This window comes from Sturnira hondurensis, unplaced genomic scaffold, assembly GCF_014824575.4.
Source record: "Sturnira hondurensis isolate 20B ecotype Veracruz unplaced genomic scaffold, ASM1482457v3 Scaffold0013559, whole genome shotgun sequence".
NCBI classification, from domain to species: Eukaryota; Metazoa; Chordata; class Mammalia; order Chiroptera; family Phyllostomidae; genus Sturnira; species Sturnira hondurensis.
Window position 1 is genome coordinate 5,513,848 of NW_028086190.1, and position 27,399 is coordinate 5,541,246.

General features: G+C 41.0%; 1 protein-coding gene across 1 annotated transcript in view; it reads left to right on the plus strand.

The window, feature by feature from the left end:
• TTC39B (tetratricopeptide repeat domain 39B) overlaps positions 1-27,399 on the plus strand; it is a 146,027-nt gene that overhangs the window by 13,739 nt on the left and 104,889 nt on the right. The window contains 1 exon segment of the mRNA XM_037061938.1: positions 17,376-17,410. Coding sequence (XP_036917833.1) covers positions 17,376-17,410 — 35 coding nt within the window.

The following is a 27,399-nucleotide window of genomic DNA, read 5'->3' on the forward strand; positions in this document are numbered from 1 at the left end:
GCTCTTTCCCAGTCTGGCACGCTTCACCAGCCCTTCACATGACTGGCTCTTTCTCAACTTTCCGTCCTCACTGGAAGGCATCAGGTTCCAAGTCAGCTGTCCTCAGGTTCCATCTTCAAAGCAGCCTCTCTCTTTCTCCATTACACATCCTGTTTATTTCATCCTAGATGTGATCACACTCTATATTATCTTGTTTGTTTTTTCTCTGTCATCCGTCTTACTACATCAGGTTTCAGTGCAGGAAGCTGAAACTACTGTAGGTAGTTTAAATCAGCAGAGGTTAAGAAAGGAATGAGGTGTTTACAAAAGTGCATGGAAAGGCTGAAGGAGTGGTTCTAGGCTGGACCTCCAGGAATGACCCTCAGTCCCACCAGGAACTGACCCACGAGGGGAGGTGCTCATGTTCTGTGGCTGGTGATTCTAGAAATGAGAGTTCACAGCACTTTGCAGTAGCTGTGATTCGGGGATCCGGAAGCTGCAGGGTTTTGTGTGCAGGACGCTGGAGAATGGAAGCTGGGGCACTGCTGTTGAAACAACCCCGGTTTCCTCAGCCTTGCTTAATGGCAAGAAGAGTCAGAAAGGGGCAGGAAAATGACCTCAGCCTTTTGGATCTTACACAGGTGTATCTTAAAGGGTGTAAGTTAATTCTCACCCAGAGTCAACTCACTTCCTCTATAGCCGCAAATCTGTTAGGCTCAGGATGTCCTGTCTGTGAATTATGCTGAAGTTCTCAAATTTCTTTTGTGACTGAGCAAAACTCCAGTACAGTTGACTTTTTTGTTGTCTCTAGATATTTCTGCTTCTTAGTGTTGGCAGTTCTTCATTTTCACTATGTTCTCCTTTTAATTAAGGCTGTTTTATAATGCATATAGATAGGTGGATCAAGTTTGTAAGTCAGTGACTCCATATCTCAGTTTTCATTGGGGGAATCAGAAAAATAATTTAGTCTCATTGCTGAAGTTTAGATATGCTTTAATCTTGTAAGATTCCTTTGCCAAACAGAATTTTCATAATAAGCAAGTTCTATTATTAGAATTTGCTCAGAGGGATAAACAGTGAGAAATTTAAAAGTAGTCCAGGCCAAATTTGAGCATGAAAATAATCAAGGACAGTAATATAGATTATTTTTAAAAAATAGGAGTCCTTGAAATCCACATTGACAATATAACTGGATGGATAAATGGGGGAGACGGGAGGGCTTTTACTTGCGGTAGAATGCCAGAGGTGGACAGGTAAGGGTGGAGGGAGTGCTGGTGTTGGAAAGTCGGGCTTCTGCTGTCAGAGTGAAGACTGAGTCAGGCGACCATCATCAGAGGTGCTGGCTCTAGGGTCGATTGGGGTGAGAAGCGTGATATTTTCCAGGTCTTTCACTATTTTGCCACAGAGTCCTTATTACTTGGAAGATAAAAATAGTAACTATGAAGTGGAGAAGTTGGACAACACTTTGACCAGGTAATCAAAATGAGCATCACCCAGGGGGGCCAGCTGAACATTTCTGCTTCCAGATACAAATGACCTGACAAGGACACAGTGCCCTTTCTGTAGCAGTATAACCTGAGTCTATCTGATCATGAGGAAACAATGGAGAAACTTTAATTAAAGAAGTGTCTATTTTTAAAAGGAGAGGACTGTATTCCCCCCAAAATGTCAGTGTCATTGAAGACAATGGCTGTGGGAAAGTTCCAGAGTAAAGGAGGCCAAGGAGACGTGACAGCTAAATGCAGTATTGGACTGGAGGCTGGCTCCTGAGCTCTAAGGAAAAATTGCTGGACTAATAGACAACATTGGAGTATGGCCAGTAGTGTGAAGTGGTTGCTTCTCCTCAAGTGGATAACTGTGCTTTGGTTATATGAGAGAATAACCTTATTTTTAGGAAATACACGCTGAAGTATTTAGCAATAAAGGGCCACAATACCTGTAATTTACTCTCCAGCAGTTCAGAAGAAAATATTACCAAACTAGGTACATGGAGAAGGGTAAGAGAGATGGGAAGGGAGAGGAAAGAGCAGATTCTAAAGCAAATGGGTCAAAATGTTAACACTAGATGAATCTGGGTAAATGACACACGGGTGTTCTTTGTACGGTTCGGATTCTGGTAACTTTTCTTTAAGCTTGAAATTATTTCTCAATAAAAAGATTTTATTTATTTATTTATTTATTTATTTATTTATTTATTTTTAGAGGAGAAGGAGAGAAACATCAATGTATGGTTGCCTTTTGTGCGTCCCCTGCTGGTAGTTAGCCTGCAAGGAACCGGCCTGCAACCCAGGCATGTGCCCTGACTGGGAATCGAACCGCGATCGTCTGGTTTGCAGGCCCGCGCTCAATCCACTGAGCTGCGCCAGCCAGGGCTTAATAAAAAGATTTTTAAAATATGTTTTTCTTTTAAGTTTTGCTAACAGAAACTGAAAGTGCTCTTCACTTACATGAGCCATGAAAAGGTTTGGGTGATACATAACTGTAGTTGAAATGTCAGCTTCCTTACTGTGCTTGAGGTATATTTCACCTGCTCTTCTTGAAGTAATCTTTAAGCTTTTTATATTGTTCAAATTGTTCATTCTTTTTTGAGAAACATTAAATGAGTCATACATAAAAGCATTATTGTGGTAAAAGATTTGAATCATTCAGAAGCCTAAATGATCTTTTTCTTCACTGTTTCCTTCTTCCCCCTCTTCAGAAGAAATCAGCATGAAGAGTTTTTATTAAAATAAATGGGATCTTGGACCACACAGCCTCTGCAGGGACTAGGTTTTTCATGGAACATACCTTACAGATGTTTCAACTATGTGCTTTATTCTTTTCATAATGACTGAAGACAATTGGGTAATGTAGTTGTACAATGATTTAACTACTTCCCTATTGAAGTTCACTTGTGTAGTTTCTGATTTTTTACCCAGTATAATATGTAGTGTAATAGATTGGTCCTTGTGCATGTGCATAAATATTTTATAGTGTGGGATCCTAGAAGTAGTATCGCGGTGTAAGTGTATATAGCACATCAATTTTTTTATGAATAATGCCAGACTGACTTCTGAACAGACTGAGGTAACAGCTTAGGTTCACTTTCCAGCATCTCTGCCAACCATGGATATATTGTCAGTCTTGTAAATTTTTGCTGACCCCATGGACAATATAATATCACCTTTTTAAGTGTACATTTCCAAGTATATTAGCTGTTAGATTTCTTTTTGGTACACTGTTTCTTTACACCCTTTCGCTGTTGTTCTTTTTGGTTGTTTGTCTATTTGTTATTGACCTGTAGGGTTCTTTATACATTATGGATGATAATTTTCTGCCTGCTAAGGTGCGTCATTGTATTTCTGGGTCTATTCATTTGTTACTCATTTTTCAAGTGCCATTGTTGCCGCAGCTGCCATGTGTAGGCGCTGTGCTTGGTGCTCACGATGTGCCTCGCGGAACCTGTGGCCTGGTGGGAGGACAGACACTAAGTAAATAACCACACACCGAAGTTTGTAATTATGGTTGAGACACATGGCGTGAAGAGAAGTTAAGAGTATTACTATAGCTCTGACTCAGTGTGATGATGTTCATTTTGTCAAGTAGTTCAGTTTGTTGAATTTACAAAATTTGTTTCTCAAATTTTGAGTTTTAAAGATTTTAATGAGAATGAATATAAATTACAAATTTGTGAAGCTGGACACAAATTTGAACCTCTTTTGGTGCAAATAGTGATTCTGCATTTGTACTTTGTGATTTTGGGCAAGTTACTTAACTTCGCTGTGTCCTAGTTTCACCGTTTGTAACTGGGGATCCCTTAGGAGGGTTCATATGAAGAGCAGATGAATTACTGTCTGTAAATGTGGGTAGTAAAGTGTCTGGCACATACGAGTGTTATATATAGAGTGTTAGCCGTTATTACGGTATCATCGGCATCCACGTTTTTAATACTTCATATTTGTTTGTTAATGCTTATTTTTCCCAAATTCTTTTAAAAACCAGCTTTCTTGAGGCTGAATTTACATGCAATAAAATGTATTCACGTTAAGTGTACAGGTTGTTTCATAAATGTGTACCCCATTTAACCACCACTGTAATAAAGATATGGAACATTTGCTTCAGCCCCAAAGTGCCCTGACAGCTGTCTGCCGTCACTGCAGATTCTTTTGAATGCATTTCTTTTACCAGAATTTTAGTATTCATCTTTTAGAATATTTAGATTTTTAAGTTTATTTTTTAATTTTTTAATCTATAATGTCTATTAAGTTTGAGAGTCTAACTATATGATTTTTATAGTAATCCCTTTTGGCAGCTTTCTTTTTTTCTGCTAGTTTTGGATGTTTCCATATTTAATTTGCTTCTTGTTAGAAACCAGATATCAGCGTTTCACTTATTATGGGATTGGTTGGGTTACTTTGTCTTACAGTATAAGGTTTATTCCTCTGCATAATACAAATGTATAGGTAGACATTTAGCTTCTTGGTGAAAATTTCTTGCTGTTGAGGAATGTTGGTGGGAGTGGAAGAAAGTTAATGTTGACAGTCATGAGCATATGAAAGTCACAGCTTTTTCCCTCGTGGACCGACTGCCTCCAGAGAGGAGATTGCAGTTCCCGGCCATTCTGCTTTGCCAGCGCCTGTAACGCTTATGGGGGCAGATACTCTGGGAGGGAAAGCACGGTCTGAGTGGTCCGATATTTGGGCATACAGCCTTTCCCGGAAGTGATAACTATGAAAGGAATAATTTAGTGAGAGCTGATGCGATTGAGTACTTATTGTAGACCAGTCACCACGGCAAACCCTGCATAGACCTCATGTAATTCTTTCAACCCCACTAGTTTGGTATTATTGTTGTCCTTTTTTTACAATAATGAGTATGAATCAAAGATGTTAAGTGACATACCCAAGGCCACATATAGTTCATAAGTGATGGAGCTGGTGGTGGGACTGTATACCCATTTTCTTAGCATTATTTCACCCTTCAATTTAAAGATTGAGGGCAGTGTATTTTAAAAAATAAATTCCTATTTTATAGATTATTCACATATGTTTCGCACTCTATTCTCAAAATATCCAATTGGATTAGGGAAGAAAATTTAATGTTTTACGCATTTGTGCAAAAGTAGGCAAACTTTTCCCGTAAAAGGCCAGTTGCAACTATGCCATTCTGCATCCATAGCAGGAAAGCAGCCGTGGACGATATTTGAGTGTTGAGTGTGACAGTGCTCCAGTAAAACTTTATTTACAAATACAAGCAGCAGGCTGGATCTGGGCCATGGGTTGCAGCTTGCTGACCTCCGTGGTGGTGGGCCAGTCTGTTTGGGGACTGGGGATGTGTGGGCGGGGGAGCCAGAGAGCCACGCCTTATGCTGTGACTACCACGCCGCTTTCTCCAGGCTGCAGCCCTGAGTGCTCACCCGTGCCTTTAGGAGATTTCAGTCTTAACAATAAAAGTGATAACACACTCATGTGTTTTGTACTTGTGGCTTTGTTTTAGGTGCTTTTATCTGTGGACATGTCTCTGAGGTGAAGAACTGGGGCACAAACAAGAAAAATAGCCTAAGATCACAAAGCTAGTGAGGGGTGAAGCTGGAATTTGAATCCAGGCAGGCCTGTTCTGAGCATGTGAGCTCAGGTCCTCTTCCCTGGTCTTTGCTGCATTGAGGGCTTTCTCAGTTTGAAGACACCTTTGTATGTAGCCTTAGTGTTCAGGAACCACTTCTTCCAAGCACTCATGTAAGAGACAAGATTCTGTATTCTCTTTTAAAAATACTCACTTTGGAGCAGAGCTGCAAGTAAGGGCAGCTGACTCTGCCAATTTCTGTGATAGCTGGAAAGTTTGAGGATCAAACAGGATAATGCAAGAGGTTTCTTTTTGCACTTCCATAGGCTGTGCTGGAGCCTGTTAGCTATAGAGCCACTTTAGTAATAAAAAAAGAAATTGCTTGTGAGTTGTGTCAGCACTATGCTGGGCATTAAATATATCACCTCATTTATACTTTACAACAATGCAGTAAATTAAGTGATATTATTCCTGTTGTACAGTTGGAAAAACTGAGGTTTGTCAGTGGGATGATGGGTAACTTAATTGAATCTTTATGAGTCTTACTTTCTTTATTTAGACATAACAGTAGTCTTACTTTATAGAGTCATTATGAAGATTAAGTGAGTTAATGAATGTAAGGATTCAGAGCAGTTTTGGGCACTCTTGTGTTACCAGTTATTATTTATTTATTTATTTATTTATTATTATTAGAACAGAGTACTACTACTAGTAGTAGTAGTAGAGCTGAAACGCTCACTTTTTATGATTATTTGTGAATTAGAAATAAGCATCACTGGTCACAATGGCCATCATAAACAAAGCAACAAACAACAAATGTTGGAGAGGTTGTGGAGAAAAGGGGACCCTAGTTCACTGTTGGTGGGATTGCAGACTGGTACAACCACTATGGAAAACAGTGTGGAATTTTCTCAGAAAACTAAAAATGGTTCTTCCTTTTGACCTGGCAATTCCACTGCTAGGACTATACTCTAAGAACCCTGAAACACCAATCCAAAAGAACCTATGCACCCCAGTGTTCAGCACAATTTACAATAGCCAAGTGCTGGAAGCAGCCTAGGTGCCCATCAGTAAATGACTGGATCAAAAAACTATGGTACATTTACACAATGGAATTCTACGCAGCAGAAAGAAAGAAGGAACTCCTACCCTTTGCCACAATGTGGATGGAACTGGAAAGCATTATGCTGAGTGAAATAAGCCAGGTGGTGAAAGACAAATACCATACGATCTCACCTTTAAAAGGAACTTACTCAACAAAACAAATAAGCAAAATATAACCAGACACTGAAATAGAGAACAGGCTGACAGTGTCCAGAGGGGAGAGGGGAGGGAATTTCAGGGGAAAAGGGGAAGGGTTTACAGGAACAAGTATAAAGGACACATGGACAAAAACTAGGTGGGGTGGAAATGGGAGGGAGGGGGGAAGGCTGGGTGTGTGGGCTGGGATGGGAGTAAAAGACAGAAAACTGTACTTAAACAATAAGTAAAATAAAAAAGAAGAAATAGGCATCTAAGTGGCCAACAGAGTGCCTGGGTGTTAATAAATGGAACCTATGGCTGTTTATTCATAGGAAGAAGCTGTACACTGTTCCTTTTAATTTTAAAATGTCTTTACTAGTGATGGTTTCCAAAAAAACACAGGTTAAAACAGTCTCTTGGTTCTGTTGGTTGCTGTTTGTTTTGTGTAAAATTATTCTGCAGAAATGGTATGCCCTACATATGCTCTGTTAACAACAGACTACATAGGGTTGCCACTCGGCTACAGAAGTGCTTGACACAGTAAGTGATCGCCAAGGTTCACTTTGTAGCCAAAGAAATAGTAGCGCTGGAATATGTACAGGGGAGTAAAAGAATTTGCTCATTTACATTAAACATATAATAATACACAATTGTAAAAATCTTGTTTTGTAAGTCCTCTTTATTACAACCATACATCCCTCTACACATTTTATGTTTGCACATATCCATTCCTCTATGAGGTTATATCCCAAACTATTTGTACGCTGTTTTAATGACAGTGTAAAGTATTTGTTTAATGTTACTTTTGACTAAGATTTTCCTCCTAAGTGTTGACCTGGGAACTTAACCCTTGCCGCAAGGTGAAACTCAACTCCATGTTTATGACAAAATGCAGGAAGGGCACTTTTCTTCTCTTTCATAAAGTTAATTATTTCATTTTTAAAACACATGAATCTATATGTTAGTAGAAACTAAAGCAAAACTGTCTGACTTAGTTACTGGTTTTTTGTGAGAGTGACATCTTGTGGTTTTCTTTTTTCTTTCGTCTAGTTCTCAGGTCCCTCTGTGCTGGGCTAGAAGTTGTTGCAGCTTTCCAAGAAGCACTTGTGAACGGCTTTGCTTGGTACTTAACACACCAGCTAACTGACGGGGATTAAGTTGGTACCATTGGTATGGCTCTAAATCTGAATAGTTCAGTAGTCCCTCTGAATGTGAGCTTTCTGAGGGATTTATTTTAGCATGTGTGATGGACAGCTTCCTTATTGGGAAGGATTTCTGTTTAATTCAGAGAATTTGGGATTTGGAGTAAGTGATGGTATTTACGCCAACCCATCTGCTTTCCTGGTAAAGAGGCTGCATCCCTGAGCCAGGTCCCGCTGCTCCCCATTGAACTGAAGACCTGGGCTCTGTGCCCCTAAGTTCTGTTTATCATGCTGGGTAGCCCACTGAGTAAGAACAGAAAGGCATTAAAGAATCAGAGGTGAAGGCATTTTATAATAGGAGAAGTAAAGGCAGTTAACATTTTCAACTACCCATTTGCTATAAATATTCCCACATTTGGCCTCTTTTCTCTTTTGCAAATAGAGATGCAGAATTTTTAGTTTGAAAAAGACTATAGCAGGGAATTGTGGCTCCATGGGTACCATGTCTGAGAATTTATTGTGCTCTGGAATTGTATTTATTGAGCCTGTTCTGAGTTACACTTGTTAATGTGCATTACCTCACTAGCATCCTCACAAAAACCTGGGAGGGGGTTTACAGAAGTCCCTGTTCTGTATATCAGGAAGTGGAGGATGAAAAGGGCGAGACGCACCGAGAGTCAGGGGCAGACCTGGTCCAGACCCAGAGAGGGTTAAATAAAACCTTTAGGCCTAAATATGTGTTTGCAACTGTACTGTGTTGGAGATGTACTACATTACTGCTGTAATGTTTGAGTGAATCATTGAATAAAACCTAACTCACCAACACATAATAGTTGCTTAGTAAAATGTGCTCAATGTGTATCTTAAAGTAATACTTTCTAGTGAAATGGCTATATTCTCTGCATACCTATTCTCTGCATACCAAAAATCAGATATGTGATTTTTGGTAAATATGGAGCTTTGAGAAAAAAGGCAGAATTTTGGGGGTGATACTAGAGCACTTCCTGGAGAAGAGCAACTCGAGAGCTATATCAAAGCTCTACTTGGAGAATGTGTCAAATTATTTTCAATTGCAAATGATGATCAGTTTAAAATAAAATTTTCTAAGACAAATTTCTCCTCTGGCAGCCAATTTTATGCTTTGTAATTTTAAGAATTAAGAAAGTGCTTATTTGAATAATGTTTGAAAACCTTCAGTTTTTTATTAAGTGTATCTCCTCAAAATTAGATTTTACAAATCTTCTGGGTAGATTCAGAAGGTGAACTCTGTGTCATGTTCTGTTTTTCTGTCTGCTGTATTTGAGAACTTATGTCCACAGACTGGTCTTTTTAAACTCTGGGAAGGTCATAGTTTGTTTCCTGCAAAGGCCATGTGGGGACTTGGAGGGTGAGTAGTTTCTAGCGTATAGACCCCAGGTGACTTTCCTTCCCTTTGACTAGGAGCTCTGTGGGTCAGTGCAGGTTTCACAGAGAACGTGCTTTGATGCTGATCCTTTAAGGGGAGGTATGAGTGGTGTTTGCACCCTGCAGACCCAGTAAGAGGATGCTGAAGCTGAATCATTTACGTTTGCCTTCAGAGAGAGACTCAGGCATTGACAGTCCATCGCACAACAGGAAAGTAAAAATAAAAGGTAGCATTACACACAAAATGCCACCAGTGGAGCCCTGCAGATCTAGCTGGGGAGTGCAAATGCTCCAGAAGGCCACGGGCTGCTGTGCAAGCTTGACAGACATTGGATGGCAGAGAAATGCGGGTGTCGGGCGTGAGCAGAGGGAAACGTTATTCCTGACAGATCAGCTCAGGGCAAACATGTTTTTTAAAAAGTTCTTTGCCCAGTCTCTTTCTTGTAAAAGTTACTTCATGGACACATAATAAAGATGTATTTTAAATTAATTAATCTTGGTTTAGAAAAAATCAATACTTTATTGAAGTTATAGTGGGGAATCACATCATTTAAGTGTATGCATTTTTCATGTGGTTCCCTTAAATATCAGTGTGCCATCTTTTATGTAAGAAAAGATTTATGTCCAATATTTGAGGAATCTTCCTGGTGTGTCACTATGATGATGATGAAATATAGCAACTGATGTCAGTCTTGTTTTCCAATCCCCATCTGAGGACATTAGAGAGAGAGGAAGAGACAGAGAGAAACATCGACGTGAGAGAGAAACATTCATCAGTTGCCTCTCATATGCGCCTGGACCAGGGACCAAACCTGCAATCTAGGCATGTGCCCTAGTGGGGGCTAGGACCAGGGAATCGGACGCACGACCTTTCAGTTTACTGGATGATGCTCCAACCAACTGTGCCACACCAGCTGGCCTGTTTTGAATATCTTGATTCACCAGGCATGAAGGCCATGCAAAGGAGTGTTTGCAGTCTTAAGACCTCAATATCCATGGCTCTTAATCCCTGCCCTAGACCTGTGGGAGCCTGGGGCACTCTCTTTGTGCCTCACCTTTCTGGCAGTTGTCCAGATGTGCCCTGGAGCCAGGTGCACATCTGTGACTTGGAGTTCTCAGCAGCTCTAGGGTTCTTTGAGCCCATGGAACCAAACCACAGCATCACTGGTCAATAGAATGGAACGTTGGGTGAAAGCTCCAGTGAGGAGGGCCTGGGGCCATGGGGTGAGGGATGGTTACCATTGCGGAGGCAGGTGTCTTCAGAGCCCGGTGAAGCTCTGTCATCCCTTCTTAAAGAACAGCAGTTAAGTGAGAATGTGGTAACACCAGTTCACAGACCCCATGAGGTCACCCATGTGAGAGAGGGAGGAATGGAGGAAACAGCAGAGGAGGAGGAGGTAAGGGGAGAGAAGAAGAGGGTTCAGAGAAGTGAGTTCAGTTTTGGGGTTTGTGGGACCTAGTTTCAATTTTTATTATGTTCCTTCCTACTTCCTCTTCCTTCTTGGAGTAATATTTACCATGTATTTGTTTTCATACCATAGAGCAAATTAAAATGCAGAAGGGGAGACGTGAAACGTTTCTAAGTCTGTTTGGTCTTTTTGGAAGTTATACAGACTATCTAAATTATTACTGTGAATAGCATATTTGTCATCTTCGTTTTTCTTTTCTGTGTTACCCGCCAGGCACCATGCACAGTTATGATATTATTGACTATATTCCCTGTACTGTATTTTACGCCCCCGTGACATCATCTTTATTCTGTGCCTCTCCCTCTTTGTGATAAATGTAATATAAACATTTTTATCATAGTGTCTTCATTATTTAAGGGCAGTAACTCCTCAAGATTCTTATTTAGGATTCTTAAGGTAAACATTTATTAAGAACCTGCTGTCATTTAAAAGCACTTACATTCATTTTTACACTCAGAATATGACCAAGTTAATCAGTTTAACCTGAAAATTGTTCAGAAAAGCTTTAATAGTTGATACAGGACCCTCATCCCCTTTCCTCACATCCATGTCCATTTCCCTGAGAAGGGTCCTCCATCCAGCTGGGGGCAGGCTCCCCACTCAGCAGGGAGGAAGCCCTGGAGGGCTAGCTTTGCATCTGGAAGGGCCTCCAGGGAACCTTTCACCTAACAGGGCTAACCCATTTGCCAAATTTTAAACTGAAACTGCTCAAGGTGAGGAGCATCGGTCTCAAGATAAGGATACTCAGCCAGCCAGTCAGCTGTTAATTTGCTAAATCTGTGAAGTGCAAAGTACTGTGTTGGATTATAAAGTGGATTCAAAGGAGTGTGATAGCCTTTGACTCTAGCCGGGAAGTCGAGATAAGCTGTTGAAAAGTCAGGTACCATTTTGAGGCGATATGTGATCAGAGCCGGGTGTGGTCAGTTAAACATTTGTCCTCCTATGCCCAAAGGGAGCAGCTCCTCAAGGTTGTTTGGCCCCAGCATGGGAAACAGGGAGACAAAGGCAGCTGCTGCCTTCAAGGGAGGAACTAAGCATTGAGGCTTTCCTATGAGCAACCCTGGTGGTCAGCAGCATGAGCTTTCCCGTCTTATTTTCCTTAAACTGAAAGGACTCTAGATGCTTCTCTGTCTGTGTATGTTTCAACTGGAGTCCATATGGTATGTCTACCCACTACTGGAAGGTTTAAGGGAAAATGTTTTATGGTAATCACTGGGAAAATGACACTGAGAAGTACTGGAAGTTAGTGGTGAGTATGGAGAACCAGAGACCAGCTGTAGGAAATTCTGGTTAGGCTTCGTGGTGAATATATGTGGGCATACTTTGTGCTGCGTGGGAGTCTGTAGATTAGTAGTCTGCTGCAGATTACGTTTCAAACCTAGGGGTCCTGAGGGGAACCCACAGAGGAAAGGAGTTCCCTGAAGCAGTAGCAGGGAGGGAGAGAATTTGAGCTGGGCGTTGGGACCTAGAGAGGCACAGGAAGAGGAAGCCACTTGTTCCTGGGTATTTGGCACAGGAAGTGTGAGCAGCTGTCTCTTTGACTTCTGGCATTGCATCCCTTCAGGTGGACCCCATCAGTTTCACTAAGGAGCTGGGAAGTTGTATTTGTAGGTACCCAGGGAGAGAGGATGTTGTCCCTATTGATGTCAAAGTATAATTTTCAAAAAATTAGAAATATGGCTCTTATAAAGATATAAAATGAACATGTCAAAATTATAGTAAATAGCCTATCAAGGCAGAAACCAGTAAGAAGATGGTAAGCTTGTTCAAAGGGTATTTGAGGAACTGGGTGTGTGTAGGCTTGAAAAAGAAAGAAATATTAAGATTGCTAGGCTATGTAAAACACTGGGTAATGTCTGTAGAGCAATATAATTATATTGAGGTTCTTATACCGTTCAGAAATCTACACATTAACACAAACTCAGTGTGTCTGCGTCGTAATCTGATAGTAAAGTGCAAGGTCAAACACGGGTACATCCTCCTAGAGAGTGAAGTAATCCTTGGGAGGTCCTGTTCCAACCATGTTTCAATGTGCCCGCTCCTCCCCAACCCAGCCTCCAGCCCACTCCTGTCCAGCTGCCTCTGTCCTAAGTTCTGGATAGTTTTATTAACGTTTAAAAACTACTTTGCAGTTAAGGAACTCTGAGATTGAATTCTAATTCCTTTACTTAGCATTTGTGTAATATTGGGCAGGTGACTTACCTGCAACTAGATTTATTTCCTGTAAATTGGGAGGAACAAAGGAGATAACTTTTGTCAAGTCCTTTGTAAGATATCAGTAAATCTTAGTTCTGCCCTTTACCTTTCCTTTTTTTAAAAAAAACTGAAAAACAGTTTCACCTTTGGCCTTCATAGACAAATTTCCCTCCTTCCCTCCTCCTGTTCCTCCCTCCCTTTCTCTAGTTTATTACAATAAAGTCCTAGAACTCCATGGGTTTTCTGCATTACTAATGGAGGGATTCTATTTAATTTTCATCTAAATGGAAAAGAATAGATATTAATGTTTTTTACTTAAAAATTTCCTGGCTTTATTGACATAAATAACATATGCATTATATAAATTAAAAGTATACATCATGATTAGAGATAATGTATTGTTTCAAAAGGACTAGCATGATAGGGTTGACACATCCATCACCTCCCACATTTACAGTTTTTCTTTCTTCGTGGTGAGAACTTTTAAGATCTACGGTCAGTAACTTTTAAATACACAATGCAGTATTGTTGGCTATGGTCACGGTGTTTAGAGTGTGTTCTATTTAGAGAACCCTCCCTGCATATGAAAAAATGGAGAGAAGTTACTTAATTAAATATGATTTCTTACGTGGTATTTGTTTTTCTTTTCCTTAGGGTTGTCATGGGGGTATTTCTTGCTTAGGTGTAAGTATCAGCCTGTTCCTTTAAATGGAGAGCTGACCTCCGAGTTGTCCCTTCTGGAGCCCACTCAGTATTTCAGTGCCTGCTGTGTGCCCTGCTCTGGGTTGAGGTCTGTGAGGAGTGGGGCAGATGCACAGAAGCCTTCCAGGAGCTTGCTGTCCTCCACTCTCCTCGCTCAGTAGAGGTTAGCTCAGGTGGGATTAACGGTCATTCCAGGGGGCGTGGGAGCTGGTGTCTGGCACAGGAGACTGATTATTATAACCAGACTGGGGTTTGTGCAGCAGATTCTGTCCTCCTCTCCACAACCCCTTGCCTGGTAACTTGTGTGCTGGCACATGGGACATTGACTTGTGGTTCAGCATGGCAAAAGCTGTGACATCAAGACCTTCTTCAGACTTTTGATTTGGAGAAAGGAGTCTTTTTTCAGTTAGAAGTTTTTATAGAGGCTAGAGAAGCATATTTTTACTTTTGACTTAGGACTAGCTCATTTCTCTGCCAGTAGCTAGTTTATGAGCTTCTGTTGCTGCTCCAGGGGAGTGAGGAAAAGATGGAATTGCTCTTGACTCTACTTTCCTCCCTTGTGGAACACGGCCTTAATGTAGATTAATAGTCAGGGGTCCCCAATTCTAAACTCAGTTCGCCACTACTTGTAATGTTATTTCTTTTTCCTTTTTTAGTATTTATACAATTTTTTTCCTGTCCTGTCTAAAGGCAGAATGAGGTGTAGTTTAAACATTGTTCAATATTAATAGTCACACACGGAAAAATTCTGGAACCCTGTTTCCTCACATTTACACCGTAGCTCTCAATAAGGTGATATGATCAGTGCTGTGACAGTCCATACTGAATTTATATTTATTAAAAACATGTGTTTATTGAACAACTCTGTGCCGACCCCTGGCGAGTTTTCTGTAAACATGGTAAATAAGAACCTGCCCTAATGGAGACAGATTGTAGCCAAATAAACAATAAGTTGATTGGAGATTATGATAAGATTATGAGTGAAATAAATCAAATGATGAAAAACTACAAGTAAACTGCTATTTTTAGTAATTTTAACTGGGGTTATTAGAGCCAGTCTCCTTGAGAAGGTGACTTTCTGAGCTGAAAACAGAAGGGTAAGAATGAGTCAGCCGTGGGGAGAGCTGAGTGAAGGGCATTCTGCGAAAGAGGGAGTGACTTGGTGAGGTGTGGGTGAGTTTGCCCTGTTCAAAGAACAGAAAGTCAAACCTGTGCCTGATGTGGAGTGAGGAAGCAGGGAGGTGAGTGGGGAGGCCGGCAGGGCCATGTAGGTTTTTCTAGATCCTGGGAAGGAGTTTGGGTATTCTCCGTGCGGGGGACAGCTCTTCGAGAGGTGTAGAGCAGTGGAATGGTATTGTTTTTGGAAATTGGCTCTTTCATGGGATCACAAGGCAAGCATTCCAAGGACCCGCACATGGGAGATGGTGGTGTGGCATGGTTTATTTGTGTGGAAATAGAAGCTGCCCCCTGGGTTTCTGTTGCCCCATCTCTCTTCCTCTGACCATGGAAAAGTTCGACTATGTCTTCAACAGGGCTGACGCAAAGGCCAGTGTCCAGAGTTTTTGCTTCACATTAGAGCTTAGTCCTTTGGAGTCCGCAGGCAGCTGCTAAGCGTTCTCAGTCCCCATCCAGGCAGCTTAGCTTATTCCTAGCTGCTCCGGTGCAGGAGTCTATGTGGCTGCTAGCCATGCAACAGCCAAGGCCAGATGGCTGTGGAGAGAGAACATGTGAGCACATGGGCGAGTGCATTACTGTGTGGGCAAGAGAGCGAGCCTTAGTCCTTTTGGAGTCCACACCATCTGCTGTGCACCTGGTAGCTGTTAGACCCATATAGTCATGTGCTGCCAGGTGAGAGAGCACTTAAATGAACAGGGTGAGCTCATCACCAGGTGGGCAAGAAGGAGAGTTCTTTGTTCCCCTGGGATTATAACCAGGAGCTTGGGTTAAGAATGGACCAGATGCTTTCTCGAAATGACCAATCAACTTCCCAACCTTTTGTGGGCCATGGATGGGCTTACCTCCCGGCCAATCCCTTCTTTCCCCAGGCTAGACCAATAGGCCTTTTGGCCCAGCACCTCCCCGCTGCACCATTTTGACTTCTGTTGTGCTTGTGCCTTCTTTACCCTGCTCCTACCTGGCAATCTGGTACTGGAGTCGGGGAGGGAGGAGTGTTAATCCCCTTGGCAGACCACCATGCTGTGTTCCCCTGGAGTTTGAAAAGCTGTATCTGCCTGGTGGAGTAAACAGGAATATGTTCCCCAGTTTATTAAGCTCATGTCTAGCCCCCTTTACTCTCCTGTTCTGGCTGTATACCATTTGTAACAGTATGAGCTTATTAAAAGAAGAGAAAGAAAAAAAGAGTGTTTATTGCTGTTGTGTAAAGAATTAAATGAAGAATGCCAAGCATGGGAGGAAGAGACCACTGCAGTTTGGGCTATGGCGAAGTTGGGAGGGATGTGAGAGAAGGATACTCTGACAACTCAGCCAGGCTATTGTGGTGGGTCTTAGATACCTGCACAAGGAGCTTGGGTTTGCATTTTGCAGTTACGAGGGAGCTTTGCATATGTTTGAATTCGTGAGTGAGTGTGTGTGACTGTAAGTTTATGTGTGAGATTTTAAGTGTCTGAGTCTCAGTGTATGAGTGTGGGGTACATGTGCACATTTGTGAGTGGATATGAATGTGTGTGTGTGTTTGGGTTTGGGTTTTTCTCCTTTCGTAGCTTTTGAACAGGCCTTTGGCACGTTCCGTAAGGGCTGTCCTATGTGGCACAGGTTTATAGATTAAACTGAGGGCTAGGCTGGTGGCAGGAAGACTGGCTAGGAAGGTATTGAAGCTAGATGTGAAATAAAGGCCCATATATGCTAACTTGGAGAAAAAGAAGACTAAATTGGATAAATCCTGTTTTTTTAAAAAAATTTTTATCCTTAACTTGAGGACATGATTGATTTTAGAGAGAGGGGAAAGGAGGGAGAAAGAGATGGAGAGAAACATCTCTTAACCAAGAGATGTTAACCTTAACCTTTTGCATGCTCCCAAACTGGGGACTGAACCTACAACCCAGGCATGTGCCCCAACCAGGAATCGAATCTGCAGCTGTTTGGTTTGCAGGATGATGCCCAACCAGTTGAGCCACGCCAGCCAGGGCAGTCTTGTTATTTGTTTTATTCTCTATCTGGGATAAATGAAACTGGGGCTTAAAAGAAAGAAGTCACACTCTTTCAGATTACCTCAGTTTGATTGCTAGCCAAGTATTTTACTGGACTTATTTTCATTTTTTAAAAAAAGATTTTATTTATTTATTTTTAGAAAGGGAAGGGGAGGAAGAAAGAAAGGGAGAGAAACATCAACATGTGGTTGCCTCTCACTTGCCCCCTACTGGGGACCTGGCCCACAATCCAGGCCTGTGCCCTGACCTGGAATCGAACCAGCCACCCTTTGGTTCCCAGGCTGGCGCTTAATCCACTGAGCCATACCAGGGCACCAGTCTTATTTAAAAAAAAAAAATAAACCTCGCTTCAATTTATATGCTTGCTTTCTCTGAAAGACATTTTATTATGAGAGCTGAGTGATTCAACTGCATCCACAAAACCTGTCCCCCCACATCCCCCCCCCCCACACATACCAACATACTTATTTTCTTGTTTGCCTTTAGAGTTCTTGATTCTGGAGAAACTCATTGTATTTTTTGTTCCCCCTCAGGACATTTTTGAAGATGCCTTGGAAACCATCTCTGTGTAAGTAGTAACATAATAAAAAGTGTGTAGTAAATAAAAATTGATGGTCTCATATAAAATGTAAGTTTTTTTGAGATTAGTGACCACCGTTAGAGGGAAGCCACTCCTTTGTGATTCAGGAGTTAGGATCTGGTTATACTTAGGGTCTATCTAAAGTTACTATTGATTATATTTCTGCGTATTATATCTTACAACATTAATTAAACTAAAATAAAAGTTTTCCAGCAGATTACATTTTGTTTGTGGCTAATCCCTTTATCTGAAAGTTGAGTGGAGCTGTGAAACCTTTTGTAAGCCCAAATGGCATAAAGCAAAGAAGCGATTACCATTAATTTATGGGGCCTGTCCAGAAAGTATCCAGCCACGTACTATGAAAAATAGAGACATTTATTGAAGAAGATACAAGGTACAAGAAACATTGTACGTAGGAATGATGCCTGAGTCCTCTTCGAAGTAGGTACCTTGGTACCTCACATAGTTCTCCTATCATCACGAGCTGCCCTGTCGTATTTTCCTGAATCTCATTGATGGTCCGAAATCTTGTCCCTTTCAAAGGTGATTTTAGTTTTGGGAAAAACAAGAAGTTGCAGGGCATCAAATCTGGGCTGTAGGGGGGCTGAGTCACTTGGGTGATTTGATGTTTTGCGAAAAAACTGCACGAGACATGATGAATGGATGGGCACATTGTTGTGATGAAGCTGCCAATCACCAGTTGCCCATCGCTGCGGCTTTCTAAACATCTGAATAGTTTCCACAGAGAAATATACAAGCTTAATGCAAAATTTGATGCAGATTCATTGCTCTACTTACTCAGTCATTTTGAATATAATGGCCACACACTACACATGCTCACTCAACAGTGTCTACCAACTCCGCTGACTAGTACAGTAAAGTTGTCATTGTTCACGCATGTGCATTCTAGTCCACTCTCCTTGGCTGCCAGGTCACATCGATGTCATGCAGTTTATTCTCACTATATTAACAATGGCTGGACTTTTCCTGGACAGACTTTGAATTTATATGGAAAAAATTTGAGCATCTAAAACAGACCTGAAACATAACCTACCAAATCATATCAAATAACACATAAATATACTAAACACTAAAATAACACTGATACATAGTAAAAGTAGGAATGTGCAAACTAAATCGAGATAAAGCATTGTAGAGGACCAATTTGTTTTGGTCTGCAGATGTGACTGAGCTCTGTATGGAAAACCTACAGAAGCGAGGTGGTGGGCAGGAGCCAGACCTTCAAACTGAGTTTTCCAATGGGAATCAGGCCTAGAAAAAGCATACAGACTGTTATGGCTTGCCCTTGCTAAAACTCCATCACCCTGGTCTAAAACAATAAGTGTGTATTGTCTATCTTCAAGGTAATTTCCAAAGCCTGTGTGAATTTTCCCAAGGACAGAGCTAATCAGCTCATCGTCATTCCCTTCTGCATGTTATTTTCATTTCCTTGAATGTACCTAAAATGTAGACAATAATATTCAGTATAATAGATAATAAATCCTTCTTTGATGTTAGACCCAAGAAAAACAATAAAAGCCTGTCTAGTCAAGGGTCGAGGTACTCTCCTTTTGAGAGAGAGGCCGAAGCATTCATGGACGCTCTCCCCTTGAGAAAGTAGCTGTGCCGTTCCCCTTTTCTCCACAGGATTGCCGTCTCCTGAGCATTTATTTTCTCTTCAGTCACAACAGTGGGCCTCTGCTGGCCGGAGTCCACCACAAAGCACAGATGCTCACAGATACAGTTAAAAGTATGGTGGGATGAAGCTGAGATGTTGAGTGTGGGCTCCTCGTGAAGGAGCCTGCTCAGAGTGCATGCTGCCTATTAGGGCTCACTGCAAATGAACACTGAATACTTTTTTCACTTTTTGCCTTTCTTAAAAAAGTGGAAATCTCCTTTTTTCTTTTCATTAGTGAAAGGTACTAATGTAGTTCTTTTGTAAAAGTGAAGCAGTGTCAGGTGAACTTTCAGAGAGCAGGAGATTCCTGTACATCGTGTTCATATTTACTTACATGGTTAACCTCATATTGTAGATTTTTGCTCTTGGTTGCACTTAATTTTATTATAAGCATTTTATAAACCCATACAGGTTTGTAATGATTTGAAATGGCATCATATTAAGAAAGAGGGAGAGAGACAGGGAGAAGACACGCTAGCTCCCTGGTATCTTTTATAAAGGCACTAATGCCATCCAAAGGGCCCATCCCTGCTTGGGACCGCATCTAAACCGATTATCTCCCAAAGGCCTCATCTCCAAGTACCAGCCCTTTGGGGGTTAGGGCTTCAGTGCAAATTTTGGAGGGCACATTGCTGTGCATAGTGCTTTCAAAAGAGGGTTTTTAAATCAGTTTACATGGCTACCACTACTGTGTAAGTGAAATGGTTTAAATGTAGCATCACCATCACTGGGTGTTATTTGAAACAATTTTGCTACTTAAATGATACCTAGTTGTTTTAGTTTTAAAAATGTTATTATTGTTGTTTAGTACATTGCATTTACTTTTGTATGAATGGTAGTTTTCTTCTCCCTATTTAACGTTTTTCTCAATGTTTCTCTTGTATACTTATGATGTTTAAAATATATATATATATATATATATATATACATTACACACACACTTTAATCTTTTGTCATATTTACAAGTATTTTTACCTAATTGCTATTTTTCTATGTGTTAGAGTTGCAAATTTTTATATTATCCAAAAGTTTTAATGTTTATGTGATATAAAAAAACTTAATTGAGATTAATATAGAAAATAACCTCTTTAGTTTAGAACAGTTTAAGACTTTCAGAATTACTGTGAAGATAGTAAAGAGAGTATCTATGTACTCCTTATTGCTTTTCCCTATTAATACTATTTTACAAGAGCATGGTACATTTGTCACAATTAATAATCCAAGGTGGATGCATTATTGTTGAATGAAGTCCATACTTTATTCACATTTCTTCAGTTTTTACATACCGTCCTTTCTGTCCCGGCATCTCCTTCAGGACACCACAAACATTTAGTCACTATGTCCCCTTAGGCTCTCTTGGTTGTGACAGTTTCTTAGACTTCCCTTGTTCTTTATGACTTTGACAGTTTTGAGCAGTACTGGACAGTTATTTTGTAGAATGTCCCTCAACCAGGATTTGTCTTTTTTCCCCCCTCATGATTAGACTGAGGTCATGTGTTTTGAGGAGGAAGGCCACAGATGTAAAGTGCCATTTTCATCATGTATCAAAGGTATATGATATCATCGTGGCTGACTAGGGCATTAAACTTGATCACCTTGCTGAAGATGGTGTTTGTTAGATTTCTTTACTGTAAAGTTACTCTTTACTTCCCTTCTCTTTTCATACTGTGCACTTTGGAAGATAATCTGTTTATGTGACGTTATTTTTAAAAAGTCACTTTCAAGGTGAGCATGTTATCTTCCATCCAGAAATCTTATAATAATTCTGCTCTGCTGTTTCTGCCCCTCTCTGGGCAGCAGGAACTGAGCTTGGGCTGAAATAGGAGAGCGCAGTCTAGGACGTGGAAAAGGAACAGGCTGTGGGCTGGTAATCGGAGGTCACTGGTGGAGGCACTACTGCTCTGGGCAGGGAGCTGGGACACGAGACACACACCAGAAAGCTGTCCAGCCTGAGGGATGAAAACAAGTCAGACGCAATTGCTGTGACCAAAGCACACAGGTCAACACTCGTGTTTCTCTCAGCTGTCACCGCAGCACTCGACTGGCAGTGACATTGCCTTTGGGTCTGTGAAGCACCATCAGCTATTTTTAACATCTATTAGTTTTTTAAGAAATCGAATTATAGAGGAACAAGCAAACAAACAGAACTCTGAACCTGATACTGAGTTTTAGGTTTCACATGTATGGAGCTTGGAAGTTGCTACTCTGTTCTAATAAGTACAAAGCTGAGCAGCCTGGAAAATCCACAATTCATTCTGGTTCCATAAGAAAGGGGAGAACGCAGGGCATGCTGCTACCCGAAGACTGGAGGACAGGTGAATACAGGGAGTCACTGCTTAACCAGTCAGAGACTTGGGCAGAAACCACTGCTAGAACCACTTCCAGGCTTGGAGACCTGACCCGGGACTGATGAATGGTTGGAGGCTCAGTGCGGGCGACTCTGAGGGTAAAAGCTTCAGACGAACCTAGTCATGGGGGTAGGAGGGGCACACCAGGAGATACTGTGAAATTTGCCTCCAGGAGCTCGACCATATTCCCACATGAAATAGAGGAGAAAAATATCCTCAGGCTTCCAGCAGGGGAGGTGAAAAGGGAACCATTTAGGAATATGCCAGAGTGTCCTGCTCTTCTTAGCAAGGCTTGCCCTCAGGAGAAACTAGTTAACCAGAACCTACCTGCTGGGTTATTACCAGAGCCTAACTGACCTGGGTAAGAGACATCCAGCTCCAGCTCGCTCTAGCCATCCCGTCCCACCTTGTGGGGGAGAAAGATAACAGAGCAGTGTTGATCCAGAGGCACGGGCTCACTGAATGACTGAGACCTGATCATAGGGTTGTGGAATGCTTTCTCTACCCCTGCACCTCATCACCGAATTACTACAGGCCATTCATAGCATTCTTTTATTCTGTACATTATGTCCAGCCATCAAGAAAAACAGTATACGAAAAGGGAAAGAACAGTTTGAAGAGACAGAGTACCCATCCAAACCAGATGCGACTAGGGTTTGGAATTATCTGATGGGGAATTTAAAGCAACTATGAGTAACGTGGTAAGGGCTCTAAACGACAAAGTAGACAGCATGCAAGGACAGGTGGACAATGTAAACAGAGAGATGGGAATCCCAAGAGAGAAACAAAAAGAGTGGCTAGAGGTAAAAGAAAAACACTGTAACACAAACGAAGAACGCCTTGATGGGTTTATAAGTAGACTGAACATGGCTGAGGAAAGACTGCGCTAGAGGATGTATCAATAGAATCCTCAAAAGCTGAGAAGTAAAGAGAACTAAGACTGAAACAACAGACAGAGTACCTAAGGACTGCTGTGTGCAAAGCTGTAATATATGCGTAATGGGAACACTAGAAGGAGAAGAAAGAGAAAGGAACAGAAGAAATATTTGAAAAAATGACTGAGAATTTCTCCAGTTAATGTCAGATTGAAAAAAATTGTTGCTCCAGGAAGTTCAGAGAAGCAGGGTAAATGCAGAAGAAAAATACCAAGGCATATTATCTTCAAACTATGGAAAATCAAAGATAAATTCCTGAAAGAAGCCACAGGAAAAAAAGACAGCTTACTTTTTAGAGGAGCAAAGATAAGAATTACATCCAACTTCTCAGAAACTGTACAAGAAAAAGGGAGCAGGGTGAAATATTTGTAAGTGTTGAGAAAATCAATACCAGCCCAGAATTCTGTAGTCTGAAACTGTTCTTCAAAGTGAAGGACAAATAAAGATTTTCTCAGATGAACAAAAATTGAGGGACTTTGTTGCAAGTACACATGTTTTGCAAGAAGTTCTTTAAAAAGTTCTTTAGAGAGAGGGTAAATAATGTACGTCAGAAATTTGTAGCTATATGAAGAAAGGAAGAACATCAGAGAAGGAATAAATGAAAGTAAAATTACTAAATAAAAAATGAAGTAAAGTAAAATCAACATTAAAAACTTTTATTTTTCTTATTTTTTTAATCAAATTTATTTATTTATGTGTTTTTAGAGAGAGGGAAAGAGAGGGAGAATGAGAGGGAGAGAAACAATAATGTGTGAGAGACATGGATGGGTTGCCTCTCCATGTACACCTCCAGCTGGGAACTGGCCTGCAACCCAGGCATGTGCCCTGACCAGGAATCAAACTGATGACCTTTAGGTTTGCACAATGAAGCCCAACCCACTGAGCCACAGCAGTCAGGGTGTTCCTTATTCTTAATTGATCTAAAAAATAACTGTCCAAAATAATAATAAAAACAGTATATCTGATTATGTACGTATCTTATGTATATATACATATTTATGTATGTTTATGTGTTAGTGAGATTAATGACAGCAATGATATTAGGGATGGGAGGAAGGAGTTAGGATGATTTTGTTATTATTATATCTGGGAAGTGTACAGTATATTTGAAAGTGCGCTTGGGTTAGTTGTACATGTGTGTTTGTAAACTAGGGCGACCACTAAAAATGGTAAAGATACCTGAATATCACCGATATACTAAGAGTGGAGAGAAATAATATAAAATGTTCTAGGAATAATATGAATGTTAAGGAATAATATAAATGTTCTGTTAATAAACCCTGGCTGGAGTAGCTCAGTGGATTGAGCTCGGGCCTGCGAACCACACGATTGCGGTTTGATTCCCAGTCAGGGCACATGCCTGGATTGCAGGCCAGTTCCCAGCAGGGGACTCACAAGAGGCAACCATACATTGATATCTCCCTCCTTCCCTTCCCCTCTAAAGATAAATTAATAAAATATTTTTAAAAATGTTCTGTTAAAATCTCAAAAGCCAGAAAAAGAGTGGAAAACAGAAATAGGAACAAAGAACAATGGCAACAAATAAAAAATTGCAAAGTATGATAGGTACTAATCCAAATATATTAATAATCACTTAAAGGTCTAAAGGCTCCAATTAAAAGATAGATTGTCAGAGTGGATAAAAAAACATGACCTAACTATGTTGTCTCTAAGGAATTCGCTTTATATTTATTTTTAGAGAGAGGGAAAAGGAAGGAGAAAAAGGGGGAGAGAAACATCAATGTATGGTTGCCTATTGAGCACCCCCTCTTGGGGACCTGGCCTGCAACCCAGGCATGTGCCCTGACTAGGAATTGAGCCGGCGACCCTTTGGTTCTCAGACTGGCACTGAATCCACTGAGCCACACTAGCTAGGATAAATTCACTTTAAATGTAAATATACATATAGATTGACCATAAATGGATAGAGAAAAACATACCATGCTAACACTAATCAAAAGAAAGTGGTAGTAACTCTCTTAACTTCAGAGAGCAGACTGCAAAAGTAAGGAAAGTTACCAGGGATAGAGAAAGGCATTACCTAATGACGGAAGAGTCAATTTTCCAAGAAGACTTAATAATTCTTAGTGTATATGTGTCTAATAGAGTTCAAACTCTGCGAGGCAAAAACTGATAGAGCTGCAAGGAGAAATCGATGAACCTGTCATAGCTGTTAATTTCAACAGACCTCTCAGAAGTGGACAAACACAGCAGGGAGAAAATCAGTAAGGGCATAGTTGAACTGAAAAAAAAAACAACCCCAAATAACCCTGAGTTTAACCCAATCCTGAAGTTAATTTAAATTTAGATCCCTGTCTAATGCAAACCCTGAACTTCCTAGCCTACTCTTCTAACACCATAAGCTAAGTCTGTGAAGAAAAGAAAATTTATATGTGATATCCTTTATATATCCTTTATCAAATCATTTCATTAAAATAATCATGCTCTGTTTCTGGGCTTTCTGTTTTGTTCCTTTGATCTACATGTCTTTGTTGGCACAAAACTACTTTGTCCAACTCTTTCAGATGTTTCATTATTAGAATGACTGGTTCTCAGAAGAACAGCGTTCAAAGATGAGCCCAGTGAGGGAGATGTTTGTGATTCGTGACTGTCAGCAACTTTTCTTGAACTTTATTTATTTACTTATTTATTTTTAATATATTTTATTGATTATGCTATTATAGTTGTCCCATTTCCCCCCTTCATTCCCTTCCACCCTGCACACCCTCTCCCCCACATCCCCTCCCTTTAGTTCATGTCCATGTGTCATAAATTCTTTGGCTTCTACATTTCCCATACTATTCTTACCATTCCCATGTCTATTTTCTACCTACTGTCTATGCTACTTATTCTCTGTACCTTTCCCCACCCCTCTCCTCCTCCCACTCCCCTGTTGCTAACCCTCCATGTGCTTTCCATTTCTGTGGTTCTGCTCCTGTTCTAGTTGTTTGCTTAGTTTGTTTTTGTTTTTGTTTTAGGAGTGGTTGTTAATAACTGTGAGTTTGCTGTCTTTTTATTGTACATATTTTTTTTCTTCTTTTTCTTGGATAAGTCCCTTTAACATTTCATAAAATAAGGGCTTGGTGACGATGAACCCCTTAAACTTGACCTTATCTGAGAAGTACTTTATACGCCTTTTCATTCTAAATGAAAGCTTTGCTGGATAGAGCAATCTTGGCTGTAGGTCTTTGGATTTCATGCCTTGGAATACTTCTTTCCAGCCCCTTCTTGCCTGTAAGGTCTCTTTTGAGAAATCAGCTGACAGTCTGATGGGGACTCCTTTGTAGGTAACTGTCTCCTTTTCTCTTGCTGCTTCTAGGATTCTCTCCTTCATTTTAATCTTGGCTGATGTAATTATGATTACAGTGCCTTGGTGTGTTCCTTCTTGGGTCTACCTTCTTTGGGACTCTCAGAGCTTCCCGGACTTCCTGGGAGTCTCTTTCCTTTGCCAGATTGGGGAAGTTCTCCTTTATTATTTGTTCAAGTAACTTTTCCACTTATTGCTCTTCTTTTCTCCTTCTGGTACCCCTATAATTCAGATGTTGGAACATTTATAATGTCCTCATTTCTTCCTTCTTTTCTGTTTGGTTGTTTCTTTCTTCCTTCTGGTCCACTCCATTGATTTGCGTCCCAGTTTTCTTCCCATCACTCTTGGTTCCCTGTACATTTTCCTTCATTTCACTTAGCATAGCCTTAATTTTTTCATATAAATTGTGACCAAAATGAACCACATTCTGTGAGCATCCTGATCACCAGTGCTTTGAACTGTGCATCTGATAGGTTGGTTATTTCTTGGTTGCTTATTAGTATTGGCTCTGGGACTTTGATCTGTTTTTCTGTTTGAGCCCCCCCCCACCCTTTTTTTTGGTGTGGTTGGGCCTGTTACCTAGTGAGGAGCGGGGCCTTAGGTGTTCACCAGGGTGGGGCAACCCAGTGGCTGGGTTGTGATGCTGTATGTGGGGGCAGGGTCAGAGGGAACAATGGCACTTGCTCTGCTGCTCTCTCTCTTGGATTTCAGTCCCCTCTGCCACTTCCCACAAGCAAACTGGGTCCTTCTGGTGCTGATTCCCAGGTGGGTAGGTTTGTGTATGTTCTAGGACCCTGTGGGTCTCTCCAGTGTACTCTCCTGTGAGGCTGGGAGTCTCTCCTGGGCACCTCAACCCCCACAAGTGTTTTCAGTTGGTGCTTTTAGGCTTTATTTCTTGTCACTGGGGCTCTGGGTTGTGACGTCTGTCTTGCTCCCTGTTTTTACCTGGTTTATCTGCATGAACGTGTGTCCGTGGTCAGCCAGCCACCTTGCATGCCTCACTGGGTCTGCTTGTTGCCTCCCTGCACCCGGGGTCTGCCAGCTGCCACCTGTGTGCCCAGGTCCACCAGCCACCACCTTTTCCTGCCGCGACCCCTCTTCTCCGGCCACCGATTCAGCCCCTCTTACTGGTCTGGATGAATGGTTGTCAGACTTCCATACAGTTCAATTTTCTGTCAATCTGGTTTTTTTTGTTTGTTTCTATTTCTTTTTTTGTTTTCCTTAATTTTGGTTGTGTGAGGAGGCACAGTGTGTCTACCTACACCTCCATCTTGGCCAGCCTTCTTGAACTTTAAAATGCAGAATTATGGAGGCCTTGTGTCCTGGCTTCTTTTATTCTAAACAAGGTCAACCATGTTATAATTTTTGTCATTCTGAAAATAGTACTTCACTAATGCTCCCTCACTTTTTAGTTATCTTACATATTCTTTGCCATTCATTGCTGCTTGCAGCCTCTCTTGGGCTATATTTATCTGCTGTTGGAAGCATTTTCTTTTGTCTTCTGATTTTAACTTTCTGTCCTGCATAGTTTAGCATACCCAGAGGTTTTAGAATTTTCTTGCTGTTTTAAGTTTCTTATGTGCATTATTTCTTGTGTCCTTTAAGACCAACTCATAAAGTTTTGTGTTTCTTTTTCAGTGTGGCCAAAATGCCCGTGGTACATGCTCCCCTCACGGTGGCTGTAGCAACACATTATACCAGTGCTTGAC